The 22,723-nt window shown below is 41.6% G+C and overlaps 1 protein-coding gene across 2 annotated transcripts in view; it reads right to left on the bottom strand.

The window, feature by feature from the left end:
- Positions 1-22,723, bottom strand: part of NAV2 (neuron navigator 2) — a 204,755-nt gene that overhangs the window by 95,711 nt on the left and 86,321 nt on the right. For both annotated transcript variants that reach the window (XM_084208443.1, XM_084208444.1), the window contains 3 exons: positions 9,825-10,932; positions 5,471-5,583; positions 1,458-1,566 (listed from right to left, as the gene is read on the bottom strand). In XM_084208443.1, coding sequence (XP_084064569.1) covers positions 1,458-1,566; positions 5,471-5,583; positions 9,825-10,932 — 1,330 coding nt within the window. The remainder of the gene's footprint in view (positions 1-1,457; positions 1,567-5,470; positions 5,584-9,824; positions 10,933-22,723) is intronic.

Genomic DNA, 22,723 nt, shown 5'->3' with positions numbered 1-22,723 from the left:
GTCATGAGTTACATATATTTTAAAAAATATTGGTAATATTTATATATGAAACCCTAAAAATGGGACTACACCATGACTTTTCATGTAATGTGTACAGATTGCAAGACTACACCCTAAATACTCATAGCTGAATTGTAGTGAATTTATTTGAGGCTAAACCATAGCTGCAACTTCTCTTACCCACGTGAGCTCATCTTTTCCTTTCCTGCTCAACTAAGTGCCACTTTCTTTTACTTTTTGCAGATATTAGTAAAAATAAACAGCATTGTAGCACTCCCAATGCTACATATAAGCACAAACCTCTGTATTCTCTGGTTAAAAGTAATTAAACCAGGAAGAGCAGTCACATTAATTGAAATTTGCAAAGAAAACCAGCTTTGGGAGCTCATCTTTGCAAGCTCTGCTTCAGTTTCAGATACAAAGCCAAAACACAAAGCGTTCCCCCACTAAACTCATGTAGGGCTGAGGTACATAAGGCACCAAGCATTAGGTAGGAACCCAACCTCACTATGGGCCAAACAGCTTATTCTCCAAAACTTCCTGTTCAACACTGCAAAGATCTAACTCACATAATGTTTAAATGTAATAGTAATCTTTGTTTATTTACAGCATATTTTAAATTTTGCCGAAGATTTCCAAATGCTGCTTTACAAAAAAAAAAAAGCAGTTACATTGAGGGGATGACTAACAACATTAGAAGATCTTGTTTGTCCAAAGTTTGGTCAGGAATTTAAGTTATGCACTTGATAATATGGGTCAAGCACAGTTCACCTCTTGTTTAAACAAAATATTACACAAAGGGGCAGAGAGGTGTAATGCACTGAAGTTACTCAACAGTAAAAAGAAACATTTTAAACTGTAACTTATATTCAAACATCACCTCACACATTTAACAAGAAGTGATTATTCTTGACCTTTGAGTCAATACACACCCCATCTCATCACATCAATTCCCCTTCATACATCTCAATAACCAGCAAACACTATTCAAATTCTGTGCATTAATGACAACAATTACAAGATCAGTATCTCCCACTGTCAGTGTTAATAACTTTTCTAAGGATGCAGCCCAGGTGTAAGAGATGTAAAGTAGGCACAGAATTCATAGAATCACTAGGCTGGAAGAAACCTCCAAGATCATCGAGTCCAACCCATGCCCTAACACCTCAACTAAGCCCTGGCACCCAGTGTCACATCCAGTCTCTTTTTAAACACATCCAGGGATGGCGACTCCACCACCTCCCCAGGCAGGCCATTCCAGAACTTTATCTCTCTTTGCATAAAAAACTTTTTCCTAATATCCAACCTATATTTCCCTTGATGCAGCTTGAGGCTGTGTCCTCCTGTTCTGTCAGCGCTGCCTGGTGAAAGAGACCGACTCCATCTGAGCACAGCCACCTTTCAGGGAGTTGTAGAGAGTGGTTTCCATTTCGTTGGGAGCCCAGAGGTGCCCTTACCTGTGGGTGATCTGGGTTCCCCGCAAACTGGACATGGTTTCCTCCAGGTTCTGCCGAAGGTCAGCGATGTTCTTCACAGTTCGCAGCCGCCGCGTCTCTGGATCCTCTCCTGCAGGGAAAGGAAGCCATGAGTAAGCAGCAGGCAGGGAACAGCACAGAACTGAGCTGCTGCCCATGCCTGACTCAAATACAATTTTCTCTGACTTCCTAAGCTGGTTAGGATTGAGATTCCATTTCCCTTGGCAGGCACCTGCCATCATCACATCCTGAGCTCTGCATACCCTCATTGCACAGGCTGCCTTTGAGATGTTGCTGACCCAGTTTAAATTCTGGTTAACTTTCAACCTCATTGGAATATACACTCCATCAATACCACCCTTTCCATCTCACATATTGACACAATTAACAATAACCTGTGTCCTAGGGTAATGTTATGATGCTTGTATCCCCATTTGTGTGTGCTGTTTATGCTGGATATTATGTTCTGTGCCTTCAAGACTGGCTCTGAAGAATGAATGTTTTGTTTTGGTTTCTTATCAGCCTGCTCCCCCACGGCTGGTGGGACACAGAGAAGGGGCAGTGCATAGTGCAGCTTTTGCTTTTTGCCTGGCTTTTCGCTTTGCTCTTGCTTCTGCTTTGCTCCCGCTTTGCTCTTGCCTTTTGCTTTTTTCTCATTAGTTAGTTTAGCTAAACAGTCCAGATTTCTTCCTGGACTGTTTCTCCTCTCCTCTTTTGGATCTACTCGAGCCTCCTCCGGACTGGGCCCTGGGAACACTGAGAGTTTGCACCCTGTGGCTGCCCCAGCGCCGGAGGGACTGATACCAGAGTGACCACCCCCAGAGAGACTTTCTGAATTTGTCATCTTTTTCAGAGCGGTGAAACAGTGCTGTCACCTGGTATTGTTCATTTTGTGTGCTGGGGGTGCTGTGCCTGTTAATTAAACAGGTTCTTTCCACTTCTCTCTGAGGAATCCTTCCCAAACCAGTTGGGGGCAGGGGCTATGTGGCTTTGCTTTCTGGAGGGGCCCTCTTTGGAGGTTTTCTCCCAAATTTGCCCTAAACCAGGACAACCTGACACAGGCAATTTCTCCAATACCGTGTTTTCACTAGATCTTCTTTGTCCTACAATAACAGCTTTCCACAAACTAAACTGCGCTGACTGGGTGGCTGCTCCATGCTGAGTGATGTTTCAGGTAAAAGAACAAAAGGTTTTGCTTGTCAACATAACACAGTTACTATTCCTAAAATGCGCTGCATGACACAATGTTGGGGATGACTTAAGTTTTCATGGCATTTAGAAATCCTGTTCTTTAAATACTTTGTTCTAAAACACATTCATGTCCTGCTCCTTAAAAGTAGAGTTTATGTACACAAATAATAAAGTCTTCCTACTGTTTTAGCATAATTTCATTTTATCAAATTAATAATTTAATTAGTGCTTCAGCATAATTTATTTACATGCTCTCAGCTGTCAATTCAGAAATGCTTTGGTCGCTACCTCAGCTGAGCTTTATAGAGTTAAATCCTCTAAGAGGCTAAAGAGAAGTGAATTTCTAGTAGTGCCAGTCTATTCTTTGTAAGCTGAAAGCTGGAACAGTAAACCTCCAGGAAACTGTCACAAAGCTTCTGTTGGGCACAAAAGGAAATTATTTCATTCTAAAGGGTTTACAACTCATGACTAAAGAAAATACTACAGTAAATGTAAAACTTTTCACATTTTGTATCAATCTTCTCTGTGCATGTGATGCATTTTTGAGCTGCCAGCATGCTGGGCACCCACACAATTGCTAGTTTAGATGGATACCTATATATTACACACACAGAAGTGTGAAGAACAAGATAAAAAAAGCTGTTGTTGGAACTTTCTACATTCTCTGCTTTAAATTTCATGTTTCTAAAAGACACCACGTTGGTGGCATAGAAAAACCCACTCACACACTCTTGCCTGCAAAGCAGCAGTGCTACAAACTACTGACCAAAGTTCTTAGTGCCCATGTGAGCATTTTTCTTTTAATCAGTCTCTACTCGCTGGGAAATCACCTCCTTGAGTTACAATTCACTTAAGGCAGAGGGTCAGACAATGATGGTCTGGCTGGACTGAAAACATCCACCTAACAAGACTGATTACTTTAGCCAGTGGGTCTCTGGGACAGAAAACATTTTCTATACTCATGGATCTACAAATTTTTGTAGTAAAAAACATAAAATATTTATAGGCCTTTAGCTTAACAAATGTCACAGGGCTCTTTTACAGATCACTTCTCTCACATATGGGAAGGCAAATGGTAGGTAACTTCTTAGGAAAACACACAGGAGACAAACTAAAGCAATTTCTACTGAGACCACTCTTATGCCTAAATTGATACCAAATTTTCACTTAAATGACATTCCAGTACTTAAATTGAAAGTACACTTTAGAGACAGGGATTGGACAGTTGGCCCCTAGAGTTTAATTCTGAAATCACTTAGCTCCTCATGAGCAGGCAGCATCCTTAAACAATTCTGCTTCCATTTTTTTCCACCTATGCTCCCTTTTGTTTTATATGTGCTTTTAAATAAACAGCATCAATAGCTGCTATGCAGGGATAGAAGATATCTGTGCCTTATTTCTTCTAATTCATTTGACCTGAGGGACTATTTTGTTTAGTTTGCTCTGTTTTCCCCAAGGCCCATCCATGGATGCTGCTATCTGGTCTGGCTGTGCACAGCTAGGGTTTGCATCTCCCTTGTTTGAGTTTTTCAGCTGTCTTCTGCCTCTGGATCCCAAAACTTACATATTCTAGTTGAGTAATAGTTTGTACTTCCAAAACATCTGTCATTAAAGACTGAGTATCTTTTGTGATCTAGAAACACTTCTCAGTTTGCAGGCTGAAATGCATCCAGCCCAGCCAATACGACAATTAAGAGGTAATGCTAAAATAGTTGAAGCAGCTGGACATTGTGTTTCTTACTTGCAACCCTCATATTTAAATATGAACAGGATTTTATCCCTCATGCCTTTTATCTGCCTTTAAGTACTATGTGTAAATTCTACACACAGATGTTCACTTAGGCATTCCTGCAGCCCTTTTCCTCACCAGTGACTCTGCCTCTCACCTTTGCCATCAGCACACAGGTAGTATTGATAGAATATGCAATGCAGTATGAAATGAATCTCATTGTGAAACTTTTAGCCATATCAGTTTTCCAAGGAGGGCATTTGGTTTCAAACCCCACATGAAACTGGGGGACACCAAGACTGAGTAGAAGAAAAAACCTGAGATTCTCCAGATGAGATATCCTGCAATAGCACACAGTAGGCAAAGTCAGACATATTGCTGAAATGGGGACCAGAAGAGATCAGACCGCGACTTTAAAAACACATGTTAGATCACATTAGTAGAATCTAGTATATTCTAACCAAATATGGTTGCTGAAAATCACTTTGTTATATTGGTAAGCTTAATTTATTTTTCTAACTAGCATATACTTCTTACAGGAGCAGGAATTCTAGATAAATATACCAATTACTTTCTAATTTAGACTACTCATATTCTAGCCACAACCAGTTTCAGCTTCTGTATGCTGGACACAATAGAGTGCAGTTGGATTTTGGTGCCCTATTGCTGCAAAGGCTGTTTCTCAAATTGATCAGATTGATATGACAGTAAGATTCCTCCAAACCAAAACATCAAGGAAATGAACACAGTCTGTTCTGTAAGCTCCGAAAAGAAGGTTTTAAAACTAAACAATGCATATGAAATGCTTGAGAATGCCTAGGATCCTTATAGTAGTGTAAGCCTAATAAAATGCTGCACATCTCATCAAGCAGGAAGAATTCCTGGTGATTTCAAGAAATTTGGGGAGCACACTTGTGCATCTAGAGTTCAAATCATTGACAGCCGGTTCACTGCTGAAGAGCTGACAGAAATAGAGTTATTAAGAACGAAAGCAGTAGGAATAAAATCAACTTGCTCTAGCCCATTCTTGTTTAACCAGACCACAGTTAGTAATGGGTCATGCTTCAAGACTTACCTGAGAGGTCCTCGAAGGCAGGCTGGGCAGTTTTGACATAAAGAGCAGAATCCATGCTGACCCCTCCTGTGCTGGCCTCGGCTGTCACGTTCCCTTCATTGTCTGTCTGAGATCTGGAAAGCAAAACAAAACTGGGATGTGCAGCCACTCTCCATCCAAAGTATCTCAAGGATAACAAGGAGACGAGTGCACCTGCCATCAACCACTCTGTCCCACTCTCCAGAACACACCAGCAGACTGGTTTTACATAATTCATTAGTCCCATGTTGAATTATGTCCTAGAAATGGAAACAAGCACTCAGCTGTAAAAAATAAAAAATTCATAGTCAAAGATAGGCTTCACAGCTCATCAGATGGGGTCTTAAAACACTTGGATTTCCAGATATATCTTAATTATCAATAACATCAGTTGTTGTGGCTAATCTGCTCCTCTCCAATAAAGTCTGTATTGCATGAAGATAAAGCAGGGAGCATGTGATGTCATGTTACACTCCTGCTAGGTTCTCTTCATCATCATTTCCATTTTAAGAGAAATGACTGGGCAAAACAGACTTCAAACCCTAATTTATTGTCTGATATTATAGCTGCCAGGTAATGAAGATAATGTAAGGATCTACTGTCAGATTTGAGTAAGATATTGTGGCTCATTTCACTTTACTAATTGTGCTGTGTTTTGCTCATAGAGCCACACCAACAGGCAGCTGGAAGTTCTCCTGCCCCAAGGGTAAGTGCTGCTGTAAAAAAGTAAAGACACAGTGAGGAATAACTATTGCAATGCTCTTAATTTCACCTGACTCTTGTAGCAGGATGCTGTGCCAGGAGTGGGGGTAAAACAACTGGAACAATGCCCTATTTACAGATTCTGTGGCAGAAGGAGAAGGGGCCTCTTGCTGCTTTTGGTGTTGAATAACACTGAAACCAGCCTGACTCATCAACCCCAGAGTTCAACCTCCCCATAGGGAGGTGAAGATGTGGCACACCTGGCAAAGCACCTGAGAAAGGACCCAACAATGACAGCCCTGGTAACTGCAGATGCTGGGCTGACACAGCTGGCCAGGACACACAACTGCTGGTCATTTTGTACTATAAAAGCCCCATCCCACTCTTTGATGACAAGGTCTTCTAACACACCCCTCCTTGGAGTGTGTGCAGAGTCCTCCTTGAGTGGGGATATCCTGCAGGGTGAGCAAAAGAGACGTGCCCACATTGCTATGGCTGAATAACATCAACCTCTGCTGAATAACTGCTTTTAATATAACTTCAACATCATTCCTTTGATACTGTTTCAAAAATAGTGAATCACACTATACTAGTAATCATGGCTGCCTGTACTGTGTAGTAAATAATTCTGATTGAGAACTATTAGTCTAATCATTATCAAAATAAATCATTTATTCTCATATAAATATATCTGGTTTGCCATCCTTAATCCTACAGGACAGTTGAGTTATATGAAGTTCAATGACATCTATATAATCCTTCAGACATGAACAAAGTTGACAAAAATCTGGTGCTAAGCCTGGATACAACTGCATCAAGAACTCCCCTCTGAGAAGGAGTTTAGAAGCAAGGGAGTCCTTTCTGCACCTCCTGACTCAATGGCAGAGATTCTCTAATAAACTTAGTCTGAAGCTCCCTTTCTGCCAGTGACAACCCTCTACAAAATGCAGGGCAATTTCTTTCTTAACTGCATCAAACCCAAACAAAAACTCTGCAGGCAGCTGAAAAGTACAGATTAAAGTAACCTAACTGATGTCAGAAAACACCTGAGCTTTCTACTGCAATGCATTAACAAGTGCATTTTGCAGACTGAAATAATGTCTGGATAGTAAATATAATAATGTGTAATGTTTGCCTTGCAAACCAAAATGATCTGGCTTTTCTCTTTCCTTTTAAAGCTAACATGATCACAGTGTTTGGCCTTTTTTCCTCCAGTGCTGAAAAGTAAACAGTGTTTTTCAATTTTCCAGCTGCCAAACAGGTAGCTTCATTCCTGGTTTTTGTGTAAGGTCAAATAAATACTGTGTGGAGTTTATCAGTATGTTTAGATTATAGAAAATGTATGGACTGTGTCTGCTTTTTACATGTTAGATGATGGTATCTAAGATCAATACCAACAATGACGGGACACTGTGGTGATAAACTTAACAACCCATCTCCATAAACTTCTGCTTCCCAGGTCCCCTGGCATTTAATTCCATACACAAGGAGAATTCTCAAAGGAGCCAGAAGATTCAAGGGTTGCTCTTCCTGTTCTGGATTCCTACACACACCTTTGCATCCCTCTCCTTCAGATTCATTCCACTGACACTCACTCTTATTCAAAAAATGTGACTGACCATTTTTTATGTACATCAGCCAGGAGATCCAAGGCAAAAATGTGCACAGTAGAACTGAAAAAAGCAGGGTACAGGGCAACAAAAACTACCGAAGATCATGAACAGAATCTCTACAAGTGAGAATAAAAGAGGCTAGGACACCTAGGACAGCCTAGAAAGGACACATCTTAAGGAAGGGAAGGAGGTGAGAAAGCTCTTTCAGATCATGAGCAGCAAGCAGATAAAGACAGAGCAAACACCTGCATCCTCTTCCTATGAAAGAGCTAAGCAGTATCATAAAATCCCCATGGCATGACTGTGCAAACCAAAAATCCCATCCTCTGACTGAGAAACTTCTTGTGTCCCAGTCACGCTGTGTCCTTAAGAATCCCTGCTACTGATTTCCCTCTTGTTTCTTCCCTACTATCCCTAGGATACTTCCCTACTTCCCTACTTCCCTATCCTCTACTGCCACTCTCACACAGAAGGTGATTCAAACAGAAAATGCACTAGACAGAGCTTAGCTGTGACTTCCTTTGGCTGCTCTTTTCCTTATCTCAGGGTTAACACATACGACAGTACAGATTTCTTGACTGGCCTTACTTAAATGAAAGTATTTTTATTTTAATTTTTTTTTGTTTCATTTCCAATTCCTGCTTATAGTGAGGCAGCTTCACCACCATCAGCCACAACGAAGACCCCGAGAGTGTCTTGGCATTGTAACAACTTTCAAAGTGCACAAAACAAACTGATACGTGTTCTTGTACCCTTCAGAAGAGCAGCACCTGGCCAAGGAGGTGTTCAGATTGCCATCTTTCCTGCTACTAAGGTTGGACACAACCATTGTTCCCCCTCCTGTCTAGCCCAACTTCTCATACAGCCTTTGCCATCAGTTTTTGTGAAAATGCATAAACTGCCTACACTCTTGAAGCAAGACACTTGTCCATGATGCAGCATTTACCTTGCTGCTTCATTCACCCCCCTGGCAGTGCCCAGAATGGCCCTCCCGGGCACCCCAGCCCTGCAGACCCCAGGGCATGTCCTGCATCGCTGTGCTGTGGCCCCGACGAAGGAGGAATGATGAGGAGGACTCAGCAGGCTAATTATTTACTTTATATTATCAGAAGGCTAATTAATTACTTTATTTTATTATTCTATACTATATTACAACACATCTAATCTGAATCTGCCAAGCACTCAACTCTGCACACAACCGCACTGCACTGAAGTCCAATTAATCACTTTATCAGAAGGCTAATTAATTACTTTATTATATCATTATTCTATACTATATTCCACTATATTACATTACATCTAAGCTGAATCTACCCATCAGAAGGCTAATTAATGACTTTATTATATTATTTTATACTATATTACATCACATCTAATCTGAATCTGCCAAGCACTCAACTCTGCACACAACTGCACTGCACCGCACTGAAGGCCAATTAACCAATTTATCAAAAGGCTAATTAATTACTTTATTATCATTATTCTATACTATATTCCACTATATTACATTACATCTAAGCTGAATCTGCCAAGCACTCAACTCTGCACACAACTGCACTGCAGGCTAATTAATCACTTTATCAGAAGGCTAATTAATTACTTTATTATACCATATTATTCTATACGATATTCCACTATATTACATTACATCTAAGCTGAATCTGCCAAGCACTTAACTCTGCACACAACTGCACTGCAGGCTAATAAATCACTTTATCAGAGGGCTAATTAATTACTTTATTATACCATATTATTCTATATGATATTCCACTATATTACATTACATCTAAGCTGAATCTGCCAAGCACTCAACCCTATACTCCACTGCACAGCATCTCGTGGCTGTCAGTCGACAGTCCCGACACACACACACTCTTGGCCCCGACAGGCCAAGGAAACAAAACCCTTTGGGTGGACAATCTCCATACTGCATCCTACTTTCTCTGAGGTTCAGAGCACGTGAATCCCAGAAATACTCTTGGGGAGAAGTGTACCTTGCTTTTCCAGGCGAGGTGCCGTACCTGTACATGAAGGGCGCGACGGTGGCGGTGTTGGGGTGGCTGTATTGCTGCTGGGGCTGAGGTAGCTGCACGCTGACGGTGTTGCTGCCCGTGGTGTGCGTGGTCACCGCGGGCCCGTTGACGGCCTGGCTGCTGCTGCTGCTGTGCAGGCCCCCGACGCCCTTCCCCTCGGAGGAGGCCAGGCTGGAGGAGGAGCTGGAATGACGGCCGTCCAGCTGGGACTTCTGATGCGAGAGCCCCGAGCCGGCTTTCCCGCCACGGCTCCTCTCGCCTTCCTTTGCAGGAACAGGGGCACTTGAGGATTTCCCTGCGGTGTTCTTCATTCCTGGTTTTGGTATTCCGCTGTGCGAAGGGGCAGAGGCCTCCTTCTTGGCACTGTTCAGCTTCCCTCCTTTAGGGATAAAGCTTGCGATCTTGGAGGACTTTTTTGGCATCTCTGTTGTTGTTGTTAGCGCTGTCTGTTCTTCTTTAGGTTCCTCCTTCGGCTCCAGCTTCTCGGTGACGGATGTTCTCTTTGTAACGTCTTTACTTTTATCCTTTTCTTTCTCTTTTTGTTTCTCCTTCTCCTTCTCATTACCCTTTGGAGAACTTTTCTTATTAGTCAGCGCGCGGCTGAAAGTCCTTTGTGCAATTCCCTTGAGTGCAATTTTGGGGCTGCTGGACATCGATCCCGGGTTGTTCACGTTCTGGTTGGTGCCATCGATTTCTTCGCCCTCCTCAAAGCTGAGAAGTGCCTCCAGCTTTTCACAGCTGTTGTCCCGGGAGCCCGGACACTCCAGCGCTGTCCCGGACGCTCCTGCTTTGGAACCCCCTTTGCTGTTGAAGAGTTTTAGTTTTTCCAGCATGGATTTCTGACCGTTGGGAGCGGCTTTGGCGAGTTCCGAGGGCGGCTTTGGAGGCTCCGGCGCCGGCTGCTTCACGGAGAGCATGGAAGACGTCGCTGTGTGCTTGGCACTGAGGGACTTGCTGCGCCAAGGTTTAATAGCAGAGCTGGGCTGAGGGATGGCTGAGGAGTTATTGCAAGGAACAGCACTGCCGCAGCTTTGAACTGAGGATGAGACATTTTCATTCATTCCTGTGGGCTGGGAGGCCGTGCTGTCTGCAGGCTCTGGAAAAAAACCACGGAAAACAACGCAATAAATCAACACGGTAGTACCTGGTGTTAGAGTTACTATGAGATTCTTTCTGTAATGAAACATCAAGAATTTCACACTGATAGCATTTAAAAGACACATCAGTATTTGCAGTATCAGTGAAACTCAGAGAAAATAAAAGCCAGCTTTCTTTTCCTACCCAGCAGAGCAGCAATGAGCTCCTACTGTATAATTTACATTTACTTGCTGTTTCAAGAAAAAGAGGGAAGAAAAAGAATCTCTTCCAATTCAAACCAAAATGCGTTCTGCAATGTGCTCTCCCTTATTAAGTCCACAATACTTTTACATTAGCAAAAACACAGCGCTATTTTGTAACTAAGGGTTCCCTCTGTTTCTGGCAAAATACTCGCTGTCCAAGTTCAATTCTTAGAAAAACCTCAAACATAAAAAAACGCAGGAGTAAGGAAAAAAGTAAAACTAAAGTACTTTCAGATATTAGGGGTGGGGGTAGTAATATCTTCACAATGCAAAGGTAGAAGAAAACTCCACGTACAAAAATAAAAGCAATTGTACCCTCTGGTAAAGAACCTAAATTAAGTACTACCACATATGCTAATACAGCTGTAAGAGAAACTTGTGGCAGTAACTGTACAGCCCTCCCCCACAGAGAAAACATCTATTATTTAGACGTTTCTAGAGAAAAAATCTATTATTTAGTTAGTTCCTCCTAATGTTATTTGTTCTTATTGAGAAATTAGTTCCGAGCCTAAAGAGAGCTTGAAAAATCACTCACCTACCAGTGGCCACTTCTCCTCTGAATCAGTTCCTCTTTGCAGAGTTTCCCTTTTGGAGATGTTACTCTCTCAATTATCACAAATATGCTTTCTGTTAAACTGCTCATGTTTCCAATTAAACTTTGTCATCTGTGTCTGTTCGCCTGCCCAGCAGCCTGCTGGGGATTAACGGCTCTTACCTATATTTCCCTGCCCTCTAGCACGAAAGTAAACTGTGTACAGAGCTGCATTTTTTTAATTCAAAAATCAACAGCAGCGGAGAGCGTGCGTTCTCGGCAGCAGGGGCAGCCCTGTGAATCCAGCCCTGTAAATCATGAGCTGCTGCAGCCACACAGGGACTGTTTTACTTCACTTGCAGTTGCTCAGTGAAGATACGGCTCTGTTAACCTCCCTCCTCTGATCCAAACCAGATCTACCGAAGATTTAAGTCACATACATCTTCCTGACTTAGCACAGAATTGAGTTTCTAAGACTATTAGAAACTCCTTAATAATAAACTCAGCCATTTCACAAAGCGGGATAGCAAGAACTAATGATACTTTTAAAACTATTACTGAACTCTGAAGGTTTCCAGGACTTCTAACCAGTAACTAACTATTATACTGGCTGGTTTTGCTAGTCCAAGTACCCACATGGAGCTGGACTGAATCAGGAGCTGGATTACAGACCGACAGAATCACGCTGCTTTTAAACTCGTGCCAGCCAGCCTGCTGGCTTCCAGGGTATTGCTCCTGTTTGACACAGAAGGAAAATCAAGCCACCAAATATCTCAAACAGTGATACCATCTGGCCTCTTGCTGCTCTGCTCAAGCCTGCTGAATTCAACCCCATGTGTTAAGGAGGACCAAAAAGATAATGGCACTGGAATCAGAGAATCATTTAAGTTGGAAAAGACAACCAAAATCGAGTCCAACCATTAACACCAGACTGCCAAGCCCACCACTTAACCACATCCCTAAGCACCACACCTACACCTTTCTTTGAGCTCTTCCAGGGATTTCACCACCGTGGGAGGAGTCCCAGTGACCTCCAGTGTGAGCAGCAGCAGTGACCTGACACAGTGCCCTGACACAGACACAGAGAGGAAGGAAGGTGACAACCTCTTCACAAGCTGCCAGCAAAGTTCCTCACTCTGCTTTCAGAAGCTGCACCACTGCTCTTTCCTTCATGCCGCTTACCACACACTGCTTCTTTGTTTTTGTTTTCATTTCCTGAAGTCCTCCTGCTCATCACAGTCTACTTCCCATCCCCACACCACACCAGGCTCCTTTTCCATACTCAGAACAAGCAAGCCTTTGTCTCAGCCTGCCTTCCACAGAAGACATCCAGCAATGAAGTGAAAGCTTCAAGAAAATCCCAATTGTGCATATTGTACAGTTAATTTGTATAGATTATTTTTTTAAAATGGTAACAGTCCGTCTCAATATTGAGATATTGCTGTAGGAACTGGACACTGACAGTACTTTCAACACTAAGTTCCTAATCCACATCTTCTGGCCTCATCATGCTAAACAGAGCTCAGCACAAAGAACAGCCATGCCCAGAAATCATCACAGCTGTCTGGGATTCAGGAACATGCCTAGGATGGATTTACAACCAGGTCCTGGGAGGGACCCAATGTACTGATCAATATGGGCAGGGAAGCCTTCACTTGCTCAGAGAAACAGGACTGGGGCAATAAAAATGACCAGTAAGGGCTGTGTCTACAAAGTAGAAGAGCTGTTTGTACACCGTGTTACTATAACATATGCAGGCACAAAAACTCAGCAGACAATGAGCAGATTCTGCCTTCTCAAACAGGTACTTGGCAACAGTTTGAGAACAACAGGGGAAACATGTTTGATGGACAAAGCCAGCCTGCATTCCCCAGCACTCAGAGCCTACACCAAGTCACTCACCTGAGACAAGAGGGACCTGAGAACCAGGCCCATAACCTGGCTGAGAAGTCTGACCCTCTCTCAGACACTCAGCTGGCTGTAAGATCACTGCACAGCAGCAGAGGCCACCACATCAAAACAGGGTTCTGACCAGCTCCACAACTTTCTTCTGGAAGTGAATGCAAGGGGTTGCTTGACTTGGGACCTCAGCTACATCCTAACAGCACAGATCAATGCTCCAGTTCACAGACCTCTGGGAAAAGATGCTTGGCTTGGATCAAGTGAAATGGCTTGTTTTCCAAATCCCAAAGCCTCGCTCAAAATTTATCTCCAGGCAAAATCCAGACCTTTTCAATTTCTCCTTTTATTTTTTTAATGTTTTCAGGAAATCTATTTATTTATTTATTTATGTTTGGTCGCTGACTAAAATATGTTTTCCCCAGTTTATTTGTTTATAAACACAACGCTCTCTTTGTCCCAACGCCCGCACATACACCCTCCTGTCTGGAAGTGAATTTTGCTTCTGTTGCCAATGGCGTAGGAGGAGCACAGTGCAGCTCCATTTACAGACACGTCAGAGAAACTAGGACAATACTATGACTGTAACATTAAAAAAATAGAATATATTGCAATGTAATGTAATTTTCAGAGCGTCTACTTAACGTTTTCCACAAAGTGAATTCTGTGAATATTGGATGCTATGCACCTGAAATTAATAAAAAATATTCACAAAGTCTACAGTTAAGCAGCAAATCTTTGGGAAAGGAAACAAGGTACTTTCTTACACAGCTGCAGTGGTACTTGGGTCAAATACAGTGAAACTAGAAATTGAACATCCTCAAGCGATTTATTATATTGCACCACGCACAATTACTGCAAGAAATTAAAGGTTCACCCTAAAACACATGAAAAATTGCTCCTGCTTAAGAAAACTCCAGTTTTTCAGACTCTCTGTTTCTTCCTTACGAACAAGTGCTGGCTCTTTTGCTCCTCTGGCCAAGTTTGGTCAGCAAAAGGAGTTCTGCTGCCAGAATGCAGCTTCAAATGCTGGGTTTCCTAATGAAGCAGCAACATCAATTCGTGGAGCACACATCAGCATGCAAAGGGGAAAGTTTTATTCAGCATAGCATAGACCCTTCTTTCATGAAAAGGGGAGCAGGTTTCATGCATTCAGTTAATAAGCTTATTATTTCCCATGTGTTCCTTTGTGAGGGGGGTATTTTCTTTCTTCAGCAACCTGCATTAACTAAAACTGACTATAAAAGAAATGTTTTCAAACTCAAGCTACAGTCCACAATAAATAATGATCACTTTCCCCTTTTCAAAGTCAAATCTTGGCCTGAAATCTATTTTGTTCCTAGTGTTCCTGTTAAAAAAGATGTTGGTGGTCCAGTTCCAATGCCAATACACACTGTAGCATGGGTAAATCTGATTTCAGCTGCTCCTGCAAAGACTGAACTGCATCTGCAAACCCACCCGTGTGTGAAGAAGAAAAAAAAGAATCTGAAAGCTTATGATTTAATTCTTCCACAGAAGTCTTTGAGAGCTTATGTTATAATAAGGTCAGGAGAAAATATATGCAATTTCCCATCATTTGTCATGTTCACCCTAAGTAAGTGGACTTTGATTTGCTATAACTGAAAACTTTCAAAATCCATCATTATAAGCATGAAAGGCAACACACAGACAAAGGGTGTTCTCATAGTTACTCTCCTTAGGAGGGTCAAGAACTTGAAAGAATTTTTACTCATTTTTGAATGAACCAACTTTTATTTTTTATTTCACAGCTATGGGAAAAGTTCTTATGAAGAGAAATATCTTTTAGTCCAGCCTATAGATTAGATAACAGATGTGAAAGCAAATCCATAACCAGATTCTAATTTAGGACATAAAAGCAGCTCTGCTCTATGACATTACAGTGTCAGAACTGCAGAAACCACTGTGGCAGTTTCAACATTTCCCATCTAGGAGAATAAATGGTGAATCTTGACCCTTTCCATCCACCCACCAGAAGACTTTCCTTTAAAGCACTTTACATAAAGTCCTACAGAGAAGAACTTTTTAGCTGAGTTGTTCTCTTCTCCAATGATCATTTATCAAACCCTGTAAGTATGGAAACGTCTGCATTCCTGCCAGGAGCCAACTATAAAAATCCCAATCTTTCCATAACTCAAACCACAACCAGGTAGAGCAGAACATTCCCAACAAGAGCAACCTGGCACTCAGTCCCTCCTCAAAATAAGCACAACTCTTGTGGCCCACAGAAATTTCCATTTCAATTTCCATTGTAACACGGGGAGAACTGCAGCTGGCAGGAAGGCACTGGCTGAGCTACCACTGAGGGGTGGGCATGGCCTCCACCCACAGGATGGCTGAAGCTTTCTGTTCTCTCTTCTATTCTGGACCTCAAAAAAACCCAACAGAAATTACTTTTTTAAAGCAGAGATTGCTAGATAGGGAAATTCTTAGAAAAGCCTGAATAGGGAATATTTTTGCTTTGCTGAAGATGAAACCTTCAAATCATAACTGGAACTATATTAGAAGATACCTTAAACATCTTCTCCCCACCATGGGCAGGAGCACCCTCCACTAGACCAGTTTGCTCAGGACCCTTTCTAACTGAGCAGAATTGTTTCCTTCAACTTCTCCCCACTGATTTTCCCTTTAACGGTGATTAAATTCACTGTAACACAACAGAAAAATTACCTTTACTCCATGACATTTTTCTTCCCTTCCATCATATCTACTTCTTCAATCCCAGTGCTGTAAACTGTGACTTTAACAGCAGTTCCACACATTCACAGAAACGTGCTCTATCTCTGAAAGCCCTCACCAAAGCCCAGGGATGTGTCAGAAACTCAACTTCCACGTTTCTGTCCAGCTGCCTCCATTCCCACAGAGCTCCAGCACATGGAACAACGGTTCTGCTGTTGGCTAGCTCACTTAGCCAAGACTCAGCATTTTTGCTGAGGTGAGGGGAAATAAAACTGGAGCACAGGCAGCCCCTTTTCTCATTGTCTCGCCATAACCAACTAAGACATTTGAATTCCTTGTTGTTTTTGTTTAGCTACTGTAAAATTCAAAATGCTGTTGACATGAATGCCTAAGAAAGGTTGGAGGGACCTCTATTGACCACATACCAGTTACATGACCATAAAAATAATGAAGCCAAGTTTACTGTGCCATTCAAAACAAGTTGCACTCTCCATTTTATACTAGACAAATACCATTCCTGTTCATTCTTCTCTATTTCCTTCTATTTGTACAATTTAACCCCCCAAGACATCTCATAACAGACTTATTCAAAAGCATGAAGGAATTCCAGGCAGGAAGCTGTTATGGAGTCTTTCATTAGACTTTATACTTCAAGTGGATTATATGTACAGTTAGCAGCCTTGCTCTGACACATCTCTTCTGGAGGTTGTATGGAATAGGCACTATGAAAATCAGTGGTCTGAGAATTGCAGTCAGGAAATATTGCCCATTTGTATCAGAACCAAATGACAGACACATACTGCAATTTATGGTGGGGTCTTCTTCCTATCAGTTCTCTGCTGCCAGTCACAGATTCTTCAGGAATATTTGGTTATGGATGAGGAACAGGCAAAAGGCTCAGCAGAGAAGCCACAAATGGAAGGGCCCAAGGAGGCTGAAGGTGCCCCTACCCAAGGAGAAGGGGCTTCTACAGAGGTGGCAGAAACATGCTGGCATTTGGGGAAGTCTGGGATGCAGCACCCCTGCTCTTTCCTTTCTCATGATTTAATAGTGAACCTTTGTTTCCATGGCTGTTTTTCTGGCACACTGCACCCAACAATAAATTTATGAAAAATTGTAAATATTTATTTTACAAGGAAACATGTAGACACTGCAAAGGCCATGTAATGCTGGACCAGCTCTTCAGCTGGTATAAATATAAATCACTGGTAGTGGTTCCCACTACCTCCAACACAGATGTACACTGGGCAAGAAGCTGCTTCTCAAGGTTAAATTTCACTTCAAAGCTCAGGATCTTAATCCTCATGAACTGTATGGTAAAGAACATGTTACTGGCTAATATTTTTAGGGTATTTTTTTCCCTGAAACTTTGTTTAAGTACATTTTGCCTCATTTTATGTATTTCTAAAGCTTATACCAACTATGTTCAAAGTCCTGGGGTCTTGTAAAGCTCCACTTCAGCCATGGCTTTGTCTAGGTAGAAGAGCACATACTTTTAAATGCCAGATTCAGCCAGCTGAACAGTTATAAAATTAAGCACAAATATGATTCACTGCAGACTCATATCTTGCCCTATAAACATGCCATGCTGCTTGCTATTTCCTGACTGTCTTTAAGCTGTTTGATGGGCACACACCCAACATCAATATGTCACTGAGGATTTACGAAGATGAGCCAATCTTTCAAAAGCATATTTGATTAGAAAAGTGAAAGGGTGCAAACAATACCCCAGGATACACATATATCTCAGCTGGCCAAAGATGAGTATTTTGTTTGACACTAATGACTCTTACAGGGGGTCACCTTCTGACCCAAGGCAGGAGCCTTGTGTCTGGGGAATTTCTCAGCATTAATACATTTGGTAAATTGGAGAAATAAACTCGAGTCAGTAAGACTTCATTCACTGAGGTTGACTGAAGAGGTGTGTGCTGAGAAAGAAGAAACTGAATGCCTAAATTTAAAAAGGTCAAGCCATCAGCTGTGCAACTTCACTGCAGCAAAAGGAGTCCCAGCAGAATGCAGCTGCACACTTCATAATGTGGCACTAAAGGAATACAAATGTCACTCAGAAATGCTTTAGGAGTATCACACATGGAATCAGAGGCTTGGAGAATCATAGGATAGAAGACAAAGAACTTAACTACTCCATGCTGTTCAGCAGCAAAATAAGGCATCAGGTGGAGGGCTGTGTCCAGCTCCAGCACCCCTCTAAAAGAGACTAACAGACTGGAAAGGGGCCAGTAGAGACCATCAAGACATAAAAGAGATTTATCACATTAAAGGGATTTATCACAAGGAACCTATAAGAAAAAGGATGGAGGAGTAAAAATTGCTTAGTCTAGAAGAGAAAAGGCTGAAGGAGACATTTGAAGCCTTCAAATACATGAAGACTCTTATAAACAGGACAGAGATCAAGGAAAAGCAAAAATAGGCCTTATTTTTAGCCCCACAGAATGGTTTTATATGTATATTTTTAATAGCTACTTTTAAGACCAAATGGACACTGGAAGGGATACAGTTTAAGAGATGGTCACATCCCTGTCATGAGACATTTCAGAACACACTTGTGAACACCTCTCAGCTGGCTGAATCTGGCATTTAAAAATATGTCCTCTTCTACCTAAACAAAGCCTGGCTGAAGGCTTAATCATGGCTGAAGTGGAGATTCATAAGACCACAGGACTTTGAACATAATTGGTATAAGCTTTAGAAATTCATAAAACAATGTAGAATTTTTTTCTACATGGATACAGTTGATTTTCCTTCAGAGCTGGAGCACAGACTCCCCATGTTCTTTACAGGTGCAATTCTACAAATATTTAGTGTAAGCTGCAAACTTGTGAAAATTTTAAGTAGAGTTCTTTAAACAGAGTTAAAGCCAGGAGCCATATCTGTACTTCAAAGTTATGACTCAACAAAAGAAAGGACCAGGTTCCTCAGCATGCAGTTCAGATAAACCTCACAGTCCTTCCTTCCTCTCTGTGTTTTTGTTTTTACTCTTGCTTCATCAAATTCATGATCACTGTACTATATTCAAGGCAAAAAAAAACCACCCTGAGCATTTGGTGAATATCTTCAGTGTATATTGTATTTATAAAACTGGATAGGGTTACTGCAGCATCTGCTTTTGGTAATGCACACAGCAGAACAACAGAAACCACCCATTACTCTGGCAATGGATTTATTGAGACAAATCCTGTAAATTTATTTTACATGTCAGACTGACAGGGAAAACCCTTGGTCAATAAAACCAGAGCATCTCTTGAATGCCAGCACAGAGGCAGCAACCTAAACACTAAGCAGAATACAATGTTTGCTTCATGTCTGACCTAAATGAAGCACTGGAACATTTTTACAGGGTGGGATGACTGAAATTTAAGTAATTCTCACATTTTCAGAGTGTTGAGACAATCACATTTATTTCCCAGTGAAAATTTGAAAGTGTGGGCAACCTGATTTCATATTTTATGGACTTATGCCTCTTTAAAATATAAAATCTTTTCTACCTTTGCAATCCTTTTAATCTCAGTGAATTTTGCACAGTCTTATCAAGTCATCATTACAAAAGCAAATTTAAGATTCATTCAACATTAGATTAATTTCTTAATAAATTATTACATTTATTTCTAAAGAAAGAGAAACAAAGAAATAATACTACCCCCAAGATGGATATAGAACACAAGAGTGAAAGTAACTCTTTCAAAAAGTCAGAGAAAGGGAATTTTTTCTAAGCCTATAAGAACATCATTTTCAGTCATGAAGAAAGTTACAGCTACCCAAAACTACAAATAAATAAATAAATAAGAAAAATTTCACTTACTGTTATACGTTGCACAAGCCAACTGCTTCATTCTGTAAAATGACTTCCCATCTTTCTGACATCCATATACTGTTCATTCATAAGCACAGGGATCTTTCAATCTCAGAAACTCTACCTATTTTTGCTAGTCTCAAGTGAATTGTTTAGATCTTTCTGCTGCTCCTGGTTTCCAAAGCTTTCCTCACTCCCCCTGTCCCCAAGACTTCTGGGCCCAGCACCAACCCACTGGCACAGTTAAAAACAGGCTCAGTGATGAGCTGGCAGCTGGTACCAAAAGGGTGAATGTCTTTTCAGAATTAACTTCAGTGCAAGAGAGTCCTCAGCTGGAAATCCTCAGCCTAGAGAGGGCATGGCTGGAGACACCTGGCTTAAAATTTCCCATTTATACCCAATCTGTGTGCCACTGGATCCTGCAGCGCCTCACTCAGCAGGGAGCACTGGAAAAACTAACTTTGGGGGTGTGTATGGACCCTCCCTTCTACAAGACACCAAGCACCTGAACACTTCAGGACTAGCCAGTCTTTGATCAGTGAAAGATGGAATTCAAAATATTAGACTTGTTGTAACAATGGTCATGTAGTAACAGAATCACAGGGCAGTGGCTGGGTTGGAAGGGAGCTGTAAGACCATTCAGTGTCACCTCCTGCCATGGCCAGGGACACCTTCCACTCTCCCCACTTTGCTCCAGGCCCCATTCAGCCTGGCCTTGAACACTTCCAGGGATGGGGCAGCCACAGCAAAACCCATGCCAGTGCCTCACCACCTCACAGTAAAACATTTCTTCCTACTATCTAATCTGAACCCACCCTCTGTCAGTTCCAAGTCATTCCCCCTGCCCTGGCACACAGCCCACTGTAAAAAGAGTCTGTTCAGCCATCCCAGTGACCTCTTGCCAGCACCAGGTCAGCTGGCTCCATGCCACAGGAATTGCATCCAACACCCCAGCTTCCTGCAGCAGCTATCCTGATAACTATCCCTGCACCTGAAGCCATAAAAAGCCTTCTCTTTCCCATTCAGGCTGAATGCTTCTATAAATGGGTAGAAAAAAAATTTAAATGCCCTAAGACAAATTTCTGTCATGCTCAGAGCTCTTTTTTCACCACTTCTGGGTTTTGTAGTTCTTAGACTATTACTGGGCACAAAGGGAAAAGCCTGAGTTTTGTCTCTCTTTATAATTAATAATTTTTTTGGAGTGGAAAAACTGCACGAGGTTAAACAATGTTTCCAGCAAGGAAGTTTGTGCACTGATTATCCTTTACTTGGTACAGAAGCCAAATCCAATCATTCAGGACTTCAAATATTTCATCTCATTTCACATAAAGCTACAAAAGAAGACATGTCCTCCATTTTAATGTGCTTGAATGGAAGATTTTTCTTTCAGGTAAATTTTCCAGATCATTTATGTTGATCTTAAAGACAAAAGGGCTCAGTAATTTCTGAGCCAAAATTGGAACCTCTGTCTGAACACCAGCCCTGGGCAAATATTAAATTTTGACTCATTATGTCTGATTTAATCTCTTCCAATGGCTAAACACCCTCATTCTTAAAATTTCTATCCAATTTGTGGTCTTAATTGGGCTAATATCAAATTCCTGAGAAATGGATACCCACACACTACCTGTTGAGAGAAAGAAGAATTGTTATTACTATAAATGTCTTGTAGGTAATAAGGAAACTGTGTAACCTTTCTTTTAGACAAAGAACATAAATTAACCCTTTAAGTACCAAACAGCAAAAGAGATCTTCCAAAGCTCTACTTATGCAGAGCTTTATCAGCATCCCTCTGTTTCAAAGCCCATCTGAATGCTACTGAATATCTCAGCCTTCAAGACATTACCCACAAGAACTCTGAGTTTTGATCTCCTTACACACATTTCTTGCCTTGCTTTACATGAAGATGAGAGTTTTTCCTCTCAATTGCTAAAGAAGCCTTTCTCAATTGAATCTGAGGGTTTGACATAATCCCAATCTGCCATTTTAAATGACCCTAAGCAATGCTGAGCTCAAGACAAGCTCAGTATCAGACAGAACCAAGTCATGGGAGTGTACGGTCATGCATTTTTGTATCAGTACAGGATTGAATATGAACCATTTTTGTCATCAGGAGCAGAAATTCCAATAGCTCATTTCCAGATTTAGGATTTTCTACTCTTTCACAAGAGGGTATTTAGAGAAATCAATATGGATTTCCTAGTACAGCTGACATGAAGATGCTGATTTAACTCTGAAGAGCCTTTCCTGCTAAAGCTCTGACAAGATCTGCCACGGCCTCTTGAGCTGTGCCCTTGAACCAGCTGCCCTGCCCTCTTGAACCTGATCACTGTGACTGCCTACACACACATTTTTAGCACATGTGTGGCATGTGTAACCATGCACCAGTTTGCTCACTGCAGGGGGGTGACATTTCCTTGCTAACATTTAACTGATGGCAGTCAGTCCTTCAATAGTAACACGAAGTTAAAAAGAGAAAAGAAATTCCTTAACTGTCCTTCAAAATGCCTTAGTAACTCTTCCTATGGTTTAGTGACTTTCCTGTGGTTTACACTCAGGAAAAAATTTAGAAGGAAATTGTATTTCTAGGTATCAAAATGTGGTGAGC

The sequence above is a fragment of the Fringilla coelebs genome (assembly GCF_963513975.1).
Source record: "Fringilla coelebs genome assembly, chromosome: 6".
Classification (NCBI taxonomy): domain Eukaryota; kingdom Metazoa; phylum Chordata; class Aves; order Passeriformes; family Fringillidae; genus Fringilla; species Fringilla coelebs.
Note: the sequence above shows the minus strand (reverse complement) of the source record. Positions and strands in the feature narration are given on the sequence as shown.